This window comes from Camelus dromedarius, chromosome 7 (assembly GCF_036321535.1).
Source record: "Camelus dromedarius isolate mCamDro1 chromosome 7, mCamDro1.pat, whole genome shotgun sequence".
Lineage (NCBI taxonomy): Eukaryota > Metazoa > Chordata > Mammalia > Artiodactyla > Camelidae > Camelus > Camelus dromedarius.
In genome coordinates, this window is record NC_087442.1 from 59,681,307 (window position 1) to 59,700,203 (window position 18,897).

Genomic DNA, 18,897 nt, shown 5'->3' on the forward strand with positions numbered 1-18,897 from the left:
CTAGTTCAGAGGCATTCCATAGGGCTTGGTGCTGCCTTACAAAACACGGCTTTTGGTGTATTGGTAATTACCAAGTGAAGTCACTAACACGCTGAGCTCCTGGAGACTTGATGGCATTGCAAGAGAAGGGCCAGGCTGGGAGCACCTTCTTCCTGCTGACCTTCGGTGTCATCCGCTGAACTCGCTGAGACCTGTGAGGCTGGACGTGGCTCAGCAGAGTTCCCCTCCCTCTTCAGTCTGGTTGGCCTGTGTCACCTCCCCAGGGCACCCTTCTTTGCGTTATCCCATCTCCCAGCCTCCTGTTTGGTTTCTTGTGAGTGTCTTTCCTCCAGGCTCACCCACCTTGCCCCCCACCTTCCATGATCAGAACACTTGTGCGGTTCAAGCTCTGGCCTTTTAGGATCACATCTTTAGCACTGCTGTGTAGTTTACTGTTTTTGTTTCAGGATAGCGCTTTTTAGTAATAAGGTTTTTCCCTTTTTCTAGTCTTGGTTGGGTAGAAAAATGCAAATAACCTGAGTGACTAATACTTTTAAATCTGATACGTGTCTGTCTGAGTGAGTCTTTTAAGAAGAGAACTGCTGTCCCAGTGTTAGTTGGGACGGGTAATCTTCATCTTCCTTCCCTTGGACCTTTTGTTTGCTTTTGTTGACGTGACAAGGCAGGGCCCGGGGGGCCCGGGTGAGTCTAGGCTCTGTCTGTGTTTAGACCTGCCGTGTTTCACTTCACCTAGCTGGGCTTAATCAGGCTTTCTGTTTTTCTCCTGAATTGACTTGCAAAATACCTATTCTGTAACTTCCCAGTAAAAGGTAATTAGAATACTTGGCTTTAAAAATATATTTACAACTGAAAAAAAAAAGTGGATGTGGTAAACATTTCACATTCCTGAGGTTAGAAATAGTTTAGAGCAGGTGAACTCTGTAAACAACCCCCACCCCCATTTTGGTAATGTTTAGAGAGACTGTTACAGCCCAGAGTAGGTTGGTGACTGAAGTAAAGGCTGGGTAATTAATTGCCTTTGAAAGAGCAATTTGAATATAAGGTAGTTTTTTAAAATCTGCAACATACACTACTTTTCTTAAGAATATGTGATATGAGGTGTTTGCATTTCACTGGGTAACTTTTGTTTTATTGCCTAAACCCCTAGAGTATAAGGTCAGTAAAATAAATTCTGTCATAGAGATGAGATAACACACCAAGTTTCGAGTGTTACCTTTTTCTTAGGAGCTAACAGAGCTTTAATAAGAGGATAGATTACGCCTTCAAAATGGAATAGAATTTATTTAACATTAAATGGCAGCACAGCTAACATAGATTAAAAGATGCTCCCTTGTGAAGCAATGAAACAGGTCAAGGCTCTTTTTGAGAACAAAAATTGATCAGTGAAGTAATGACAGCAAAGGGCCATCAAGCTTTGTTGAAAATCGTTTTCAGATTGTGTAATCACAAATTAAACGTGGGCTCTAGCATGGAAAGCCACCTGGGAGCATGGGCCCTGTCTACTGTTTTCTAGTCAAAGGGCTGTGCCCCACTGCATTTGGCAGTACGGTCGTCTTCTGGTACCCGCAGGGGTCAGGTGCTCAAGTCCCTTGTAGACAATGGCGTAGTGCAGCGCGTGCAGTCAGCCTCCCGTGCCCGTAGTCTTCACAGCCAGCTCTGTTTTTCATCCATGTACATGCATGTTGTGTGCGTGTGTTCATTCATTGTGTGTGTAAATGAATCACTGGAGCTTCTGTCCATAAAATCAGAAAGCAAGTAATGACATACATTCTTGATTATTCTGCTAGTTATCTCAAAGGGATATTGTTTCGTTTTTCAAAGTAAAATAATAATTTAGGTTTCAAAAAAATCAAACCATTCAGAAATGTCTGTAAGAAAGTAAAATTCTCTCTTTACCCCTAAGCGTTCTATTCTCTCTTTAAAGGATTACCGCTGCTTATGCTTTTTATGTATCTTAAAGAAAAGAAAACCTTTCTATTTAAATCCATATTTATTCTTCTCCCCCCTCCCTCCCTCTCTCCCTTTTTCTCCATCATAAATTGTACATACATATATACTTACATATAATCAACGTTATATCTGTGTTTTAACAAAAACAGAATCCTTCTGAGCATACAATATATCTTAATGCTCTTTTCTCATTTAATAGCCATATACAGTTTGTTACTTTTTTTTTTTTTAAGCAGTTTCCTATTGATGGTTTTTGTTCCTAATTTGGGGATAGTACAAGCAGTGACAGGGTGAGCATCCCTGCCTGTATTTTGACATACTTCGGTGAGTATACACAGTAAATTCCTAGCAATGAAACTGTTAGGCCAAGGGGCGTGTGCATTTTTCAGTGTTCATAGATTTTGTCAAGTTGCATCAGTTTATCGCTTTTACCTCAGTAACATCCAAGTACACAAGAATAATTTCTCAATTCAGCGACTTTTTAAAGTATCTGCTTTTATGAGCTCATAGCCCCAATGAAGAAAACAGTTGTTTAGCCATGACTCAGAGGATGTCATGCCATGCTAATTTTCCAACACCGAGGGGCAGCGCAGCCGCCAGAGCGGCAGTTCTCACTCTTCTAATTCACCCACCCCTACCTTTCACCTCCACCTCTGTGAAGGCCCCTCGTGGGTTTCTTTATTTTGACTCTTGACTCCCCAGATCCATAGTCCCCACAGCAGCCAGAGTGATCTGTTTAAAACGTAAATCAGTTAATTCATTCACTCAACACACGCCTGTTGAGGACTGGCTGTGGGCCTGGCACTGTTCTGGCCATTCAGGATGTCACTGGGAAAAGCCAAGTCACTGCTCCCACTTTGGTGGGTGGAAGTCAGCCATCAAGGAAGCAAACATGTGACGTCAGGTGGAGCTAAGACCCTTGAAGAAAAAGGAGGCAGGGTGAGGGGGACGGGGAAGGGCCGAGGCAGGATGGGATGTGGGGTGCATTTTAACAGGGTTGTCAGAGAAAGCCTCTCAGAGGAGATGGTATTTGAGCAGAAACCAGAGGAAGTAAGAAGCTAGTGTGCCCTATGGAAACTGTGTCTCCAGTGGAAAAACTTCCAGCAGCGCCCCACTGCACTTAGACAAGACCCCTCCTTCCCTGCTGGCTCCGTCCCCTCCACCCTCCAGTACGCACCCCTGCCTACCCTGCTAGCCGCACTGGCTGCCTTTCCTTTCTTCCAGTACTCCAGGCTCATTCCCTCATTTTCAGTCTGCCTGCAGGCTCTTCCTCTCCCTTCTCGGCTCAGCAGATACCTGCTCAGCAAGGCAGCCAGCTCGCTCACTGTCTGTTCTGCAGAGCACCTGTCACCGTCTGATATCCCCTTATCCGGAGTGGACTTTGCTACCAGAGACCTGGCTTGTTCGCTGCTGCTCGAAACAGTTTCTGGCACAAAAGTAGACAGCTGATAAATATTTGTTGAGCAAATGAATGGTAAGCACAAGTGTTTCCAGGTTATGAGCAAGGATATGAAAGCACAGAAAGGCAGCAAGTTGGCAAGTGGCAACCAAAGAAGACTTGATACTGGGGAAGTCAAGTGTTGAGGAAGCAGCTGATTGTGGGACAGGTCATTTTCCCAGGCTCACCCTCCAAGCTGTGCCCTGGGCACTGAGGATGCAAAAGTAAATTACAACACATGGTTTTATAAGGAGTTTACCATCTTGTGGGGGCAGTCAGCCAAGTAAACAGATCCTTGGAATGCAGCACGTGCAGTCGAGAAGGGCTGTCGGAAGAGCGTGCACAGAGTTCTAAGGGAAATGGAGCTGACTCACAGCAAGAAAGCCGGGAAGGCTCTCTGAAGGGGAGATGGCGTTAAAGGTTGAGGCATAGTTAACAAGGTAGAAGGCAAGGACAGGTGGCACGGCCAGGTTTGTGTTTGAGGAAGGGCATTTCCGCTTCAGTGTGGAGAGTGCCACGTGGGAGAGCAAGACAGAAGGCTGGGAGGCCAGGTAGGAAGATGCAGGCTGGGGATGGGCAGGGGGAAGGGGTGACAAGGACCCAAAGTAGGGCCATGGTGGTGGGGATAGAGCAGGGGCTGTATATTTAAGGGATGTTTGAGAGTCTTCTCACAAACTCTTGGGAAGTGATGAATGGTGAAAAGTAAAGGAAGGTTAAAAGGTGACTCCTGGATTTCTGACTTGAGCATCCAGATGGATGGTGATATTGTAAATTTTATAATTTCATAATTGGGAAGCTGCATGAAACCTTAAAAGGCCTTCTTTCTGGTGTCAGTTACCTTTATAATTGAGGAACAGAAGCACAGAAATCCTAGGAGATTTAGCTAGGTGACTTAGATAGGCAGGGGCAGGGCTCGGACTGAGACTATCTCCTGACTCCCTGTCCGGTGTTCTGCTCGCTCTGGCCTATTGAATGCAGGACCAGGGCCTTGTCAGAAGGGCGGGGACTTCAGATGTTCTTTTAAGGGATATCTGCATTGCGTGAAGCCTTGAGAGTAGTGGGTTAGATTCCCAAGCTGATAGGACACCTATGATGGAACCCAGAAACCACCACATTTGGCAGAAATAAGTAAGTAAGTAAGGCGGAGAAAATAGGAGAGGCGGCTGTCAGGTGGAGAGCCGGCATGAACAGCGTTGTGGGAGCGGGTGGAGGAGGAGATACAAGCGGGGCGAGGGAGAAGTGAGTCGTGTCAAGTGCTGCAGGGGCCGAGGGGACTGAAGTCCAAGAAGAAGGGCTTTGAGCTTAGAGATGGAGGCCAGCAGTTATCTGTAGGAAACCAATTTAAGTAGAAGGGCAGAGGTGGAAACCTATATGATAAAACAATAGCAGATAAAAACCATTCAATCTGAAGATTTTTACTGTGAAAGAATCAAAAGGGGAAGCATTCAGCAACTGGAAGAAAAAGTGGAATTGAGAGATAATGTTACATGGGGAAGAGGAGGTTGAGAAATTCATTGTTTTTGTTTTGTTTTGTTTTGCTTAATTTTGTTGGGAGAACTGTGCCTGTCAGTAGACAGAAAGAGTCACCAAAGTGGGAAGAATCTGAGGCATCTGAAGATAGCGAGATCAGATGTGGTGCTAGGGCTTTAGGAGGGGACAGAGGCAGGGTCCAGGCTTAGAAGTGTGTGTGTGTGTGTGTGTGTGTGTGTTAACACACTTTGCATGCAGGCTCACTGGAACTAATGTTGAGCGAGTGCCTCGTCTGTGCTCGGCCCCACGCTGTGTATGTTTTGCATCATTTCATCCCTACTACAGCCTATGATGCAGGTAGTATTCTCTCTTTAGCTCCAAGATACAGTTGAGGAAAGGAGGGCTTGATGAGTTTAGGTAATTTTTCTAAGGTCGTATACCTGGTAAGGAAGTGGAGGCTGGATTTCAAACTCAGTGCCATCTCTCTTTGAAACATGAATCCTCACAGGCAGATACCTTGAGCCAGATAACAGAGAGCATATGCCTGATAGGTAATTGAAGGAAGTTTAAAGACAGGGTTCTCTGCTAAGCCTAGATGCGGAGCAGTTGGCAGGTTTGGTGTCATCATTGAGGCGAGCGAGCCAGGGAAATGGAGATGAAAGTAATCAGGACCACGCTGAACAGGAGGGTGCGTGCTAGCTTAGGCCAGGGCAGTTACGTGGTCTTTTCCCCCTAATTGCTTTCAGTACCCAACACTTCTTTTAAAATGTTAGATAGAATGACTCAATTTTGCTTTGTTTTGTTTTTTAAAATAAGCACATTAATTACCTTAGACTTAGATCAACTCTTTAAATTATTGAAATGGAAATTATTTTATGCATTGTGTGGCAAAGGGGCCCTTCCGTTTCCTTAACTCTTATTCAACCAGAGTAACAGGACAGACCCCACCTGCCATGCAGAGCGCCGCGCTCCCTGACAGCAAGCTGCGCTGCTGTCCAAGTCATAGCTATTTGTGTTCATTGAATATAACTCTGTGCCTTTCTGATTACTTTGTCAGAAACAGCTGCCGTAAAACAAACGTTTTGGACATTTTGTCTTATTAAAAGGCAGAATTTTAGAAGTTAAGGAGTGGGTATGAAGTATCTCAAAGGGCCAGGTTTTATATCTAACATGGTGAGAGCTGTGACTAATATTGGAAGTGATGTAATATTGTCCATATTCTTCTTAGAAGTTTGCATCAACAGAAAACAGACTGGAAAAAACCTTTTTTTTTTTTTAATCTTTCTGTCCCTGTGTTTCAGATGCATTATCTGTAAAAAGAGAGTATTGATACCTACATTTGGAATAGCAAATAAAAGGAGACACCATGAAAAATGCTATTTTTATTAAACAGGGCCCAAAGGGATTGGGTGTGCTGAAGGCGGGTAGAAAAGATTCTTTAACATATTATGTCATTGCTTCAAAGTGATCGGTGTTAAGGGAGGTGAGAGAATATCACCATATGATTCTAGTGCCATAAAGTTCTTTCAAAAATTAGTTTTAATAGGCAGTATAATTTTGAAAGAAGAAAATTCAGATATAAAAAGGTATGGAGTAATAAAACATTAGTCTCCTAGCCTCATGCTGCAGGTGACCTGTCTTTCTAGAGGCAAACATTTTTATGAAGTTGATGTTTTGTTTGGCTGTTGTTTGTTTTTGTTTTTTGCTAAATGCCTGCAGGATTAGTTTCAACAAAGCACTTTTTTATTCCAGCTCAACTTTTGCAGTGTAATGCGCTGTCCTTTATATTTAAAAATACTGAAAACCGTGCTATGAATCCACTGCTCACAGAGTGCTCTGGATATATTTTCTAGATGTGGTAGAGAAATATTTCTACTAATCTGTCCTTACATTTCTCTGCTACTCTAACTGTGACCAAGGTCTGTATTTAAAAGCTGGCCAGTTTGAGAAATGTTCACTGACTGTACAATTCCGGAGATACATCTTATGGCAGCCAGAGTCCCGGGTGGGATCTGATCGATCTAGCAAATTAGTTTAAACTTAGTAGGGTTAAGTCTTCTTCCAAATGAAAGATTTGCTCTTAGCTTGTTAAGTGTAGAAATCTCCTGTGATTCAGGTACGAAACTACATAGGAGTCATACTCCAGCTGCAAACGTAAGTTTTCTCAAGAGGAACTCCCCTTTAGCCCAGATGTTAAAAGAATTTTCGTAGATAATGTTCCAAGGAAAAGGAGTAGCTCACAATCAAAAATCTCAAGGCACACAAGGAAACAAGGCAGTTTAAAAAGAGACAGCAAAAAGAACTGACAGCATTTGCAACCTCCAAAGATTTAAAATTTAAAAATTATTGTAACTATAAAATTGAATGTTTTTGTTTTCAAAAATTAAAAAGATCAAAATATTTATGGTGATTGAAATTTCAAACTCATTTCAAAATTGTGGCTTTAACAGCAGATTAAACACAGCTGAAGAGAGAAAGAGCTAGAAAGTAAGAGACTTACTCAGAATAGAGAGTTACAGAGAGAGAGGGAGAGACAGGCCAGTGTGAGTGGTTTAATAGGTATAAAAGAAAACCAGGAGAAGAGTTGAAATGATGGCTGAAAATTCTCCAGAACTATTGAAAGCTATCAATTCATAGATTCAAGAAGTACAGCAAATCCCAAGCAGGAGAAATAAAAATAATCCAGACTAGACGCAACAGAGTGAAATTGCTGAACACTAATGCTGAAGAGAAGCTTTTACGTGTCCAGAGAAAAGAGCAAATTTTCTTCAAACGGAAGCAGCTGAACTGATGGCTAACTCAGGAACAGGAAGAGTAGAAGCCAGAGACATTTGAATGGCATCTTCAGTGTGAAGAGGAAAAACCTTTTAACCTAGAATTCTATACCCTATAAAAATGTCTTTACGAGGGTAAAATAGATTTCAGAAAGCGTATCAAAAGTAGAGCCTTACCCTTACTAAAGTGAATTCTAGCATGTACTTCAGGTCGAAGGACAGTGATTCCAGATGGTAGTTTCGAGATGGAACAAGGGATGGAGAGCAAAGAGAGTGATAAATATGTAGTCTAAATAACATTGCCTGAATTTAAATGTGTGTATCTGGAATGCTAATTACAATGCCTCATGTTATCTAAGGTAGAATTAAAATATGTAACAATGATGGAGGGTTGGATGTACGTAGTCTAATGTGCAAGTATTGGAGAGGAAGAAGGTGAGGGTAACAAAGACTATGAGTTAAGTATTTATATTAAAATTTCCAGGGTCTAAACCCTGGGGCCAGAAACAGACTATGCAGCTTGCAAATAGGTAGCAGGAAGAAGTTGGGAAAGAACAGAAGAATTGAGGAGATGGGGTGTATTTTACAGATGAGCTTTGTGAAGGTGACAAAACTTCTTAGAGACTAAAATTCCATGTAATGCAACTCTGAGCCGCTTACTAGATTTCCATCCCATCTCAGTGAGGAGGATCGTTGATGGCAAAGTGACGTACAGTAGTAGAAAAGTAGAGAATTAGAACTGACATAGGAGGGGCATCTCCCACCAAAACTCCTGAGTTACCAGGATGCCTTTGTTAGAACTGCAGTGAAATTAAGGAGATACCAATATCCTTAAAGTCCCTGGACTAAAGAAAGCAAATGATAGGCACTGGTATTTTAAATTCAAATTAAAGTAACTTCAGCGTCACTGGTACCAAGTCTCCACTTGTTGGCTGACTTACTTGGTTTGAACACCAGTGGCACAATCACATAACGGCACCTGGCACCCGTGATGTTTCTCAGCGAGATACTGACACTCACCTCACCTTGTTCACATCCCAGGCCCGTGGGCCTCACTGGTTCTTGGCCGGGCGGGGAGGTGCTGCCAGGCCGTGTGCACAAGGGTTAACTCGCTTGGGAGAAACCTGGAGGAATGTGCAAGGGTCAAGACCTGACATGCTGCCCATTGTTTGTAGCTCCAGGATCAAAATATACAATTATCCATGCCAAATAAATTCTAAACCTGTAAGGTAGGAAAAGAGGGGTGGCTTTGACTACAGGTGCCAGAAGCATTAAATAACCTTCTCAGACAAGGTGCACCACTGTTGTCTTGAATGCTGCAGGGTCCCCCAGTCTGGCATTTTCCCTCACGCTAGACAATGTGCATTCACTGCAGGAGTCTCTGTTAAGCCTCTGTCTCCCAGACCTGCTGGCTCCTGGTGCCCAGCCATGACACAGAGGTGCCTTTGTGAGTGTAATTACCTTTCCCTGTATTAGAAATAGTCTGTTTAGAGCTGTGTTTGCAGGTACAGCTAGAAGAAACAGGAATTAGCATGTGAAAAGACCTGCCCTGGCCCTGACTTCTTTATCGGCCACCATCCTTCAGGACTCTTCTTTTTCCCCTCAGACTGATTGGGCAGGTGTGATACTGTCTAGGATGAAGAGCTTTTAAAGAAGAAAAAAGACATTGGAGATGGCAGTGTGTGTGTATGGAAGATATAAATCTTGTTGTGTTACATCTTTTGACAATTTCATGCCAGAAAGAGCTGCCAGAGTTAACTTGGGTGGATGATTCCAGCAACTTAAGAGTTGAGTAAAGCTCCTTTGGGCTTTCAACATAGTGTCCACATCAAAAAAAAAAAAAAAAAAAAAAAGCATGAAAAGCAAAACAAATAATTCCTTTGCCGTGGTGATACTGTGGCCCAGCGTCTCTAAACCTGTCTAACTGACCTGTGTCCATCATGGACTATTAACTTGATGTTAAGTGCAGCCTGCCCTTAAAAGAACCTTTCTTAGACCTTAAATAGAATGGTGATGGAGAGACTTTAGAGGGATACGGAATTGGAATGGAGCCAGAGTCGATAATTAAACTAGGTCTGAGTTTTGATTCTGGTTTATTTACATATAGGTCTCCCCAGAGATGCCGTTTATTGTTCCTGCCTGTTATTAGTGGACCTTTTATTAAAAAGAGAAAATAACAATTATTTCCCCTCTTTGGAGAAAGAATGCTTCAATGAAGAGGAAGAGATTGGATGATTGCATTTTGCACTTAGTAATTTCCCCCAAGTGACTTTTGCCGTGTGTGCATAGGAAATTCAGGGCCAACCAGATAATGTCTGAGGGCAGGGCCGCCTAGAGAAACAGTGAGAAAGGCTTAAGGCAGGGAAACGTGGGGATTTTCCTGAAAACCATTTAAAGATTTATTTCAGGTAGCATACTTTGTAATTTATTAATTTTTTTTAATGGTTAAAGTAATTATTTTTGTGTTGCTGACGCAGGCTCTTGGGCAGCATGGAATGTCGCCCTTTATTATGAAGTTGCCGGTTCAGAGTGGCTGATCACTTAGTAAAAATTGTACGTGGGGCAGGTAGGATTCAAGTCAGATGGGTTTATGTTTAGATGTAGGAGTGGAGTGTTCACCACTAAGTGAAGGATTTATCAAGGAATCTGGGAAACATTCTCACTGTTGGAACTCTGAAAGCCTTTTTCTCATCCTGCCTCCCTCCCTTTTCATTGTGCTGGAGCCACAGGTCAGGCATTGCCCCAGGCAGCCTTACAGATTGGCACCTGCCTTTGTGCCTTAGACATGAAGGAAGTGGTGGGGGGAAGAGACCAGGGAAATTTAAGAAGTCTGTGCCTTTTCTCCAGCCTTCTGCAAAATTAGCTTTCCTTGGGAATTGGGCTTTGATGCCTGGGGTGCGGGAGAAGCAACATGCTGCCCGGATGCCCGGACAGGTGCAGGGCTGTGGAAGGACGCAGGCGCTGGGAGAGGCTGGGACCACCGACCTCCTCACTCCCACCGTCCCTTAATGCTTGTACTGGAGTTAATACTATTTATGGGACTTTTATAATTATTTCCTCATTGGTGAATAGATTTTTTTAAATCCAGAAATAAAGGAAGTTCAAGTTTTAGATGACACTGCAAGGGGTTCAGGAGGTTTTGATTCCACTAGAAGGGATTAAAATTTATGCCAAAAACAAAAGATGAGAAAATGTACTTTTTCCTTGAAAATAAGACTTTGCTTAAAGTGTTTTAAAAAAAAAAAAAAAGTCCCTGAGCTGAAGAAGGCGACCTTTGGCCTTTTGCCAGGCGAGGAACATTCAGAGCCTGATCTCCCCAGGACTCATTACACAGCCTCAGTGACAGAGGAGAGGCTGACACTAGGGGCTCGTCGTACCTCCAGCCGTGGCAGTTGGAGTTTTAAGCGCTGTAACCTGCTGGCAGGCGGCCCTGCCGCTGTGGAGCAGAGGTGGCGGTTGTTCCACAAGACCTCTTTGTTCCCTCGCTTTTCCTTTTTCTCAAATAATCAGAGACCTAAGGCCTCTCCCATCGTCTCCCTTTGCTCCAGCGTGCATAAGTTATTTGACCGCGTTTGTCTGAGCCGTGGTAGGAAAAGTACAACACATTCTCAACCATGTTTCCTTTGGTGTTTGACAGTGTAGCTCTGCCTGTGCTGTAGATTTGTTCTTTTTTGTTTGTTCATTCGTGTTTTGATCAAGTCATTTTTCTTCTTAGTCATCTGAAACTGTTTTCAAAACATCTCTTAAAGCACATCACACCTCTTCTTAGGCTACTGTTCTCATGCAGATGCACGATTTATTGTCATGATTTCAGGGAAGGAGGGAGGGTTCCTTGGGAAAACCTAGCTGCTGCTTCACTTGCCTGGACCCTTCCCCTGTCACAGGGAGGTTCTGAGTTGAGATGACACTTTCCCATGGTCTTCTGATGACATTGAAACCAAGTAGCATAAGAGACGTTAATTGCTGACTTCCCCCCACCCTTTACAATATTCCAGTACAAAATTACCTACTATGCCCTCCTAATCTCTGTTGTATCCCGAACAAATTGTATATCTTTGCCTGAAAAACTAAAAGCTTCGTGTTGGTTTCTAATGTATTTTTCCAAGGAATGAGTCACTTTCCCTTGTAGGAGCCTAAGTGTATCCCAAAGTCCCTCATTTCTCTGTGTAGTTGCGGTGTTTGTTATGGGAATTGGCAAAGCCAAGTCAGTGTCACCAGGAACACGTCTTAGGCCCCAACAGCCAAAGATATTGATGAGTGTTTTCTAAATAAAACCCAACAGTAGTTTCTGGCTCCTGGTTGCTTACATTCTGAAACAGGAGACACTGACACAGGCAGATAGAAGAGCGTGAAGAGAACTTGGAACAGCACTGAGCAAGTGTAGACAGTGTGGAGCCGTGTGGAATCTACTCCCTGCCTGTCTTCTACTCAAAGGATCCTCGTAAAGGGCGGTGTTAGGTTTAAATGAATGAAGAGGTAAGAGGTTGGTATTCCCAGCTTAGCAATCATCAGAGGAGATGTGGAGTGATAGGTGTACCTTGATGGATCAGATGAATGGGGCATTGAGTAGCTTTGTCTGGGAGGAGTCAGGCTAACCAGGAGATGGAAATGGGAAAGTGAAGTCATTGCAAAGCTTGGACAACGGTGAGGCTACTGGACCGAACCCACAGAAAAGCCAAGACCGAAGATAGTGGTAGAGTTTTTGAAACAACATACAGAAAAGAAGTTGAGGCAGTTTGGCTGAGGACTGGAGACATTAGACCATGCTGCCCCTTCACCACCACCCCCCTCCAAAAAAAAAAAAAAAAAGAAAAGAAAAAAAACAAAACCATGTAGCATGAATTTAAGGAGAAGAAAAGGCATAACTCAACCACAGAAGCGTGAATCCAACTGTGGAATGCTTGTTCTTACCCCTGCTGAGGGGGGATGCGGTTGGCGGGGGGCAGGGGGGACGCCCTAAGACGTGAGCAGCAGTTGCAGTGCTTCTCTTGCTGGCGACAGTGAAGGGCAGTTTAAATCTTTAATACTTTTCTGTGTTGCCTGGGATAAGCACTTACTGTTTTATAGTTGGGGAAGGGTAACATTTTAAAGAGATAATAGTAACCAGCAAAAAAAATAAGCAGAGCCTACAGACCAAAGTTCAACTCTTAAGATGCGAAGATTTGGGAGATGAGGTCAACAGTAGAAACTAACTGGTTTGGTAAAAAGCAAGATTTGTGCAAGGAAGAATTACATCATCCTAAAAAATTACTCCAAAGTGATTTGTTTAAAAAGTTAGCAATATGGCAATTTTTTTAAACTATATTGAGGGAGCCAGACATGAAGATTTAACTGATCTTCATTTGAGTTGGTTATTTGGTATCTAATTTGAGTATCTCCTGGACAGACTGCATGTGGGCAGGTAGTGAGTGGAACTTACAGGAAGGTTTGGAGTCAGAATAAGGAAAAGGAAGTGAAAACAGGCAAACATCGGTGACAGTGTTTCCCTTACACAGTAACTCCCTGGATGTTAACTTCTTTAAAAACTAATCTTTAGGAAAGGGCTGGACGTTACATGGATGTTAGTGTCATACTGTACTTCTTCCCCTTGAAAGAGCTGGGGGAGGTAGGAGAAACTCCAGAGTCCCGAGTTTTGGACCCGTCTCTGGCACTGCCTCCAGGGAGGTCCCTTGAGCAAGCCAACAGCATGGCCCTTAATAAACGTGCGATTGATAGATTAACTATCCTGGCTTCAACTTGTACATGTGAAAAAATGAGGAATTTGGGTGTGGTGGATTCAGTGGTGGTTCTTTTTCAGTTAGGCATTTACCAGCTTGGGAGTTACCAGAAGTGTGGGCTGACTGGCAGTACGTGATGGAGATCTGTGCTCCTTTTTTTTTTTTTTTTTCCTCTTTTTTCTTTTCTTTTTTTTTTTTTTTTTTTTTTAATGTCTATATACTTACAGTGGACAGAGGCAGCTTAACACAACATGGGTGAGTTGATTGAGGAGTAGCCGACATGACAGAACCCAGATTCCAAGCATTTGTTCTGGTTGGAAGGATGGGCCCAACTAGGATGAAGTGTAATAGGATTAAACAGAAAGTCCTGCCTGTGTTACTTGTTTAAGGCAACTAAATAAGTTACAGTAGGCCTAGGTTAACAGCAGTTCATATGAAAAAGACTAAGGGTTTTATTACCCAAAGCTCATTGTGAGTCCGGAGTGTAATGCGGGTGTCAGGAAAGCTAAGGCTGCAGTAACAGATGTGCAGTGTTAAGGAGGTTTGACAGATTGGAGCCAAGCGTGAGGCAAATACCCGAGATCCAACGTGGGCTTGGCTTAGTCTTTGCAATCTGGATGGATTCATTATGTTCTTTGAAGAATTTCTAAATTTGGTGAAAATTTTTGGGTATTAGAAATCTGTGAAAGAAATAATATTAAATCATTAAGTGTTGAAAGTGGGGGACTTCCTTCCCATTTAGCCTCCTTAAAATGCAATGTATGTCTTGTGGTTTCCATTAGAATTTTACGTCATATTTCTGGGCATGCGTCAGTTTTCAAGGCCTCCCTATGGCATAATTTTGGCACCAGAAATTATTTGGTGAAGACTTCGCCTTCATTGCTAATGGTTCCACACACAGCTCTTCAATGTGTAGAAATTAAGTGGACATTTTAAAGCTTTAGTACAGCCATTTATCAATGCTTCATAAGCCCTGGGGAGTAAAGGGTAAGTATATGAATAAATTAGGGGATCCATGGACCCCTTGAAAAGATGTATAACTTTTTATGTATGTATTATAATTTTTTCCTGGGAAAGAGTCCAACATTTTCATCAGAGTCTCAATATGGAAAACAAACTCCTTCCCCCACCACCTGTATAATTTGTCTACTTCCTTGTGTGTAAACAAAGAAGCATCTTGCTACCCATCTTCTAAACAGATACTCCTTGAAATGCCAGTGACCTGCCACCCTTTAGGAATGTTAAAATAATGTTGCAGGCAGAGTTCCAAAAATGTTTTTCATTGCAGTGTTGCCATTAGAATGAGCAAGAACTCCCTCCCTTTCCCTCACACCACAGAATAAAATGTCTTAATTTTAAAAACAAAATTCTAATTTATTACTTGCAAAAATTGGGGTTATATATATATATATTTTTTTTTTTTTCTGTTCCCCTTTCAACTTGTAAGTACAAATTTGGTCTTCTCCTGGAATATTTTGTTCTGAGGTAAGTTCCAGAGAAGCTTGATCTTCTCAATGGGATGTGTGTTTCATGTGGTTTTTCTTCCTCTGCAAATGTACAGGGTGCCAAAGCATGCTTTCTGCGGGACATTCCTTTCTCGGCCATCTACTTCCCGTGCTACGCTCACGTGAAGGCGGCCCTGGCCAGCGAAGACGGGCACGTCAGCCCCGGAAGCCTGCTCCTGGCTGGCGCTGTCGCCGGTGAGTGCCCCCGCGCTGGGGCTTTGGCGTCTAGTTCTTGACGGGGTGCCTGTGAGATGGCTGTAGGTTGCTCTGAAGAGCTACTGAAGGCAAGGGAAAGAAATTAATCTTACCTCTGGCAAGTTAGACCACCAGACAAGCTGAATTTCTTAACTCTAAGACAAAGCTCATTAAAATGCGGTGCATTTGTAGTATTATTGGATTCCATTTCTGGTTTCTTGTCACTTCACAGTTATACTTCATAACGTTAAGAAGGAGAACTGTTCAGTCAGAAGGTTTTTTAAATGTTCATGCTTGTGCCTGAAAGGTGTCTAGCCAAAATAGTACATAAAAGCTTGTCCAGGATTTATTAAGCAGTAGTTATTATCATTGAGAGAAAAGAAATATAGTAGAACCAGAAGCTGCTTGGGTCAGTTGGAGACCTGAGTCTTCCTTGTGGTGTAAGGTTCTGAGATTGCAGGGGGTGTGTATTGGGTCTCAGGGAGAAGTGGCTGTGGTCTGTTCTGCTCTGCTACAGTGAAAATACCCAGAAGACAGGCTTGGAGGTTTGGACTCTGTGCTCCCAGCGTAAATCCCTGGAGGAAGTTTGGTTCTAGCCCCAGCAGGAGTCACTTGGTTCTTTGATGCTCCTCTCTTGTTCCGAGACCCTGCAGGCTAGAGCTGGACCAGCTCTCCAGGTGGTGACAAACATTTAATGAGTTAACAGACCCCAAGGCAGTCACAGGATGCCTGGGTCCAGACAGTTCTGATGCAGGTGTTGTTCTCATCAGACACGGTCTTGAGCCTCCTGAGAGTGACCCCCTGCTTTGAGAAGTTGTTCACTGTTTTGTGGCCCCGGGAGCCGGGGGACCCCTGGGGGCAGGAACCCATGGGGCTCCTCTTTATTTCTTGGTTAATCCCTTTTCTTCGAGGGTGGTGTTGTTGGGGGATGAGGCAGGGGTGTCCTTTCCTGGCTGCTCAGGGAGCCTAGCTGTATGAGTAGCAGTGAAGACCACTCAAACTAAATCAGAAGCCCAGAATTTGAAGACTAGGATATATAGAAATTCCCAGTTTTAATCTGACGTTAGCCTTCGACTCGCTGTGTCCTTTCTGTCATTCACATATGTATAAATGATAATTTTGGGAACCAAAAGGATGGAATACAGTTTACTTTAAATTACTTACTTGAAATAAGGTACGAAGACCTACTGGGGAGAACTAACACACCACTTAGGAGTCTGTGACCTTGGGCAAATTACTTAAACTCTCCCAAGCCTCGGTTTCCTCAGCTATAAAGGGAGACGATAATTGTACTGACTGGAGAGAGCAATTGTGAGGCCCAGGTGAGAGCAGCCACGTGAAGGACAGCGTGTAGCCTGCAGAGAGTAAATACTCAGTGAGTGTTAGCCAGTATTATGTTGAACCGAAGAGGATCTGTCTGATCACTCCAGAGAAGTCAGTTGTGAATCAGAAGACACATATTAGAACTCAGATCAAAGTCTACGACATTCTCCAAGTTGCCTTGAACTCTTCTTTTGGGGACAATGGCTGCCCAGACAGGACTTCGTCTCTGGGCAGGAGTTTTGCTAGATAATCCATGCTAACAGGGCTGTAGAAATTACGGGTGCATTTTTTTTCTCTATTAAAGTTTATTGTCTTCCTTTTTTTGTTTGATTATGAAAATAATCTTGATCATTGTAAAATATTTGGAAAGTATCAGGAAGGTTAAATAAAATAATAACATCCATTATTCCATGACTCTAAAATAATCACCATTGAACATTTTTTGCTAATTTCCCCTCGCTTCCTTGGAAGGTTTTTAAGAGCTGTGCTCACGCTGTGGGTATGTGGTGTTCACTTAATATCACATCTGAAGCATCGTTAACCGTGACAGCAAAATGGTTAATGGCATGTGCTGTGGGGTCAGACTATCGAGGTTCAAATTCCAGCTTCCCTGCTGAGAACTGCCCCAAGTGAGCTAGTCAATCCCTCTCTGCTTGTTTCTCCACCTATGTACGGGGATAAGAACTGTCTTAGTGTCATGCATTTATTATGAGGATTAAGTGAATTAATAGATGTAAAGATCCAAGAAAGTACCTGGCACGTAAGAAGTATTTTTAAATGTTCAATAATAATATTAATTTTATGTCATTTAAAACTTTGTAAACAATATTTTAAACTTTTAATTGCTGTATACTTATCTTTAATCTTAGATAACTTAAACTTTTTTTCCGAAAAAATTTAAATACATGGTATTGGTAAAAAAAAAAAAAAAAAAAAAAAAAAATCTTTGTGCCTAAAGGCTTTCCCCCTACTTTGGATCATTTTCCTTGGAGAAATAAATTCTCTGAAGTGAGTTTGCTTGTTAAAGAAAAAAAAAAAAAAAAAGATTTGTTTTTAAGGCATAGCCATATGCAGCTGTTATTTTTGCCCTCTAGCCATCCTGTTGTCTTTCAGAGTTGTTTTCCAGATACCTTCCATATTAATTATTTATTGCCACATAACAAATTACCCCAAAACTTAGCAGCTTTTAAAACAACAAAGGTTTATTCCAGTTTTCTGCGGGTCAGGAGCAACGTATCTGGGTGCCTCTAGCTCAGGCCTGTCACGAGGCTGCAGTCAGGATGTCAGCCGGGACTCCAGGAGGCTTGGCTGGGGTTGGAGGACACACTTGCAAGATGGCTCAGTCACATGGCCACTGGCAGGACACCTCACTTCCTTGCTGCTCGGCCTCTTCATAGGTCAGCTTGGGTGTCCTCAGGACGTGGAGGTTGAGGCTTCCCCCAGAGTGAGATTGGGGTGGGGCAATGGGGAGGGACAAGCAAGGAGGAGGTGGGGGGGGGAGGAGGGAGAGAAGAGAAAGCAAAGCAGAAGCTGCCATGTCTCTGTGACCAAGCCTGGAGGTTGCACCCCTCATTCCCACACCTCCTGTTCTTCATACTACTGAGCGCTGTGTAACACGCAGAGGCGATACAGAAGCAGAGGTGTGAAGACTAGGAGGTGCAGACCCCTGAAGCCCATGCTGGGAGCTGGCTGCCACACTGACTATGAAACGTTTCCTTTTATCGTCTATCCTCCCCTTCCCTGTGAGTCGGGACAATACAGGACGGACTTTGTCATTGGTTTCTTCTTGAGAGAACAGATCAAGCCCAATGGTCTTGTATATTTCACAAATCTGTATGAAGTATGTAATGAGAACTAAGCTACCGTCTTAATTTCATAACAGATATCAGAAGCCGATGGCAAATGTCACACCCACCATTTTCTTTAACGTTCGGGATAAGACAGGGGTGTTTCTATCATCCTGTTTTTCAGCCTTATTTTGGAAGTTCCAGTCAATGTGGTAAAATATGAAAAAGAAGTAGGAGGCGTAAATATTAGAAAAGAAGAAATGAATGTATCATTATTTGAAAAGGATTGTTTCTCCAAAGATCCAAATTAAAATTCCTAAAAATGTACCAAAATTAATAGAAGGATTAGTAATGTGTATTTTTAAATAAGACAAACATACAAATCTATCTCCAGTGATGAGCAGTGAACAGGTGTCAGGGGAGGCAGCAGAATGCTGTCTGCTGAGTGGAGAGCCTGCTGGTGCGCTTGGCAGGGAGCTGAACTCGGGGTGGAAAAGGGCAGGAGGGCCTTTGGTCAGAAGTGTGCGCAGTGTGATGCCATCATGAAGGGTGGCAGTGCACACGCGTGTGTGGGCTGTTGGGTGGAAGCTGGATCAGACCCCCGCATTCCCCTGGTGGGTACCAGAGAGGACAAAGGCGTGTCCTCAGGCGAGGACACACTGACAGAGTGTATGCAGAAGCCCAGGAAGTAGGTCCCAGGGCCAAAGTGATCTTTGTTGTCATTAAGAGACAGATGAA

General features: G+C 43.1%; 1 protein-coding gene across 4 annotated transcripts in view; it reads left to right on the plus strand.

Moving 5' to 3' along the window:
• SLC25A13 (solute carrier family 25 member 13) overlaps positions 1-18,897 on the plus strand; it is a 179,888-nt gene that overhangs the window by 153,533 nt on the left and 7,458 nt on the right. For all 4 annotated transcript variants that reach the window (XM_031454931.2, XM_031454932.2, XM_064487552.1 and 1 more), the window contains exon 15: positions 14,911-15,049. In XM_031454931.2, the coding sequence (XP_031310791.2) occupies positions 14,911-15,049 (139 nt within the window). The remainder of the gene's footprint in view (positions 1-14,910; positions 15,050-18,897) is intronic.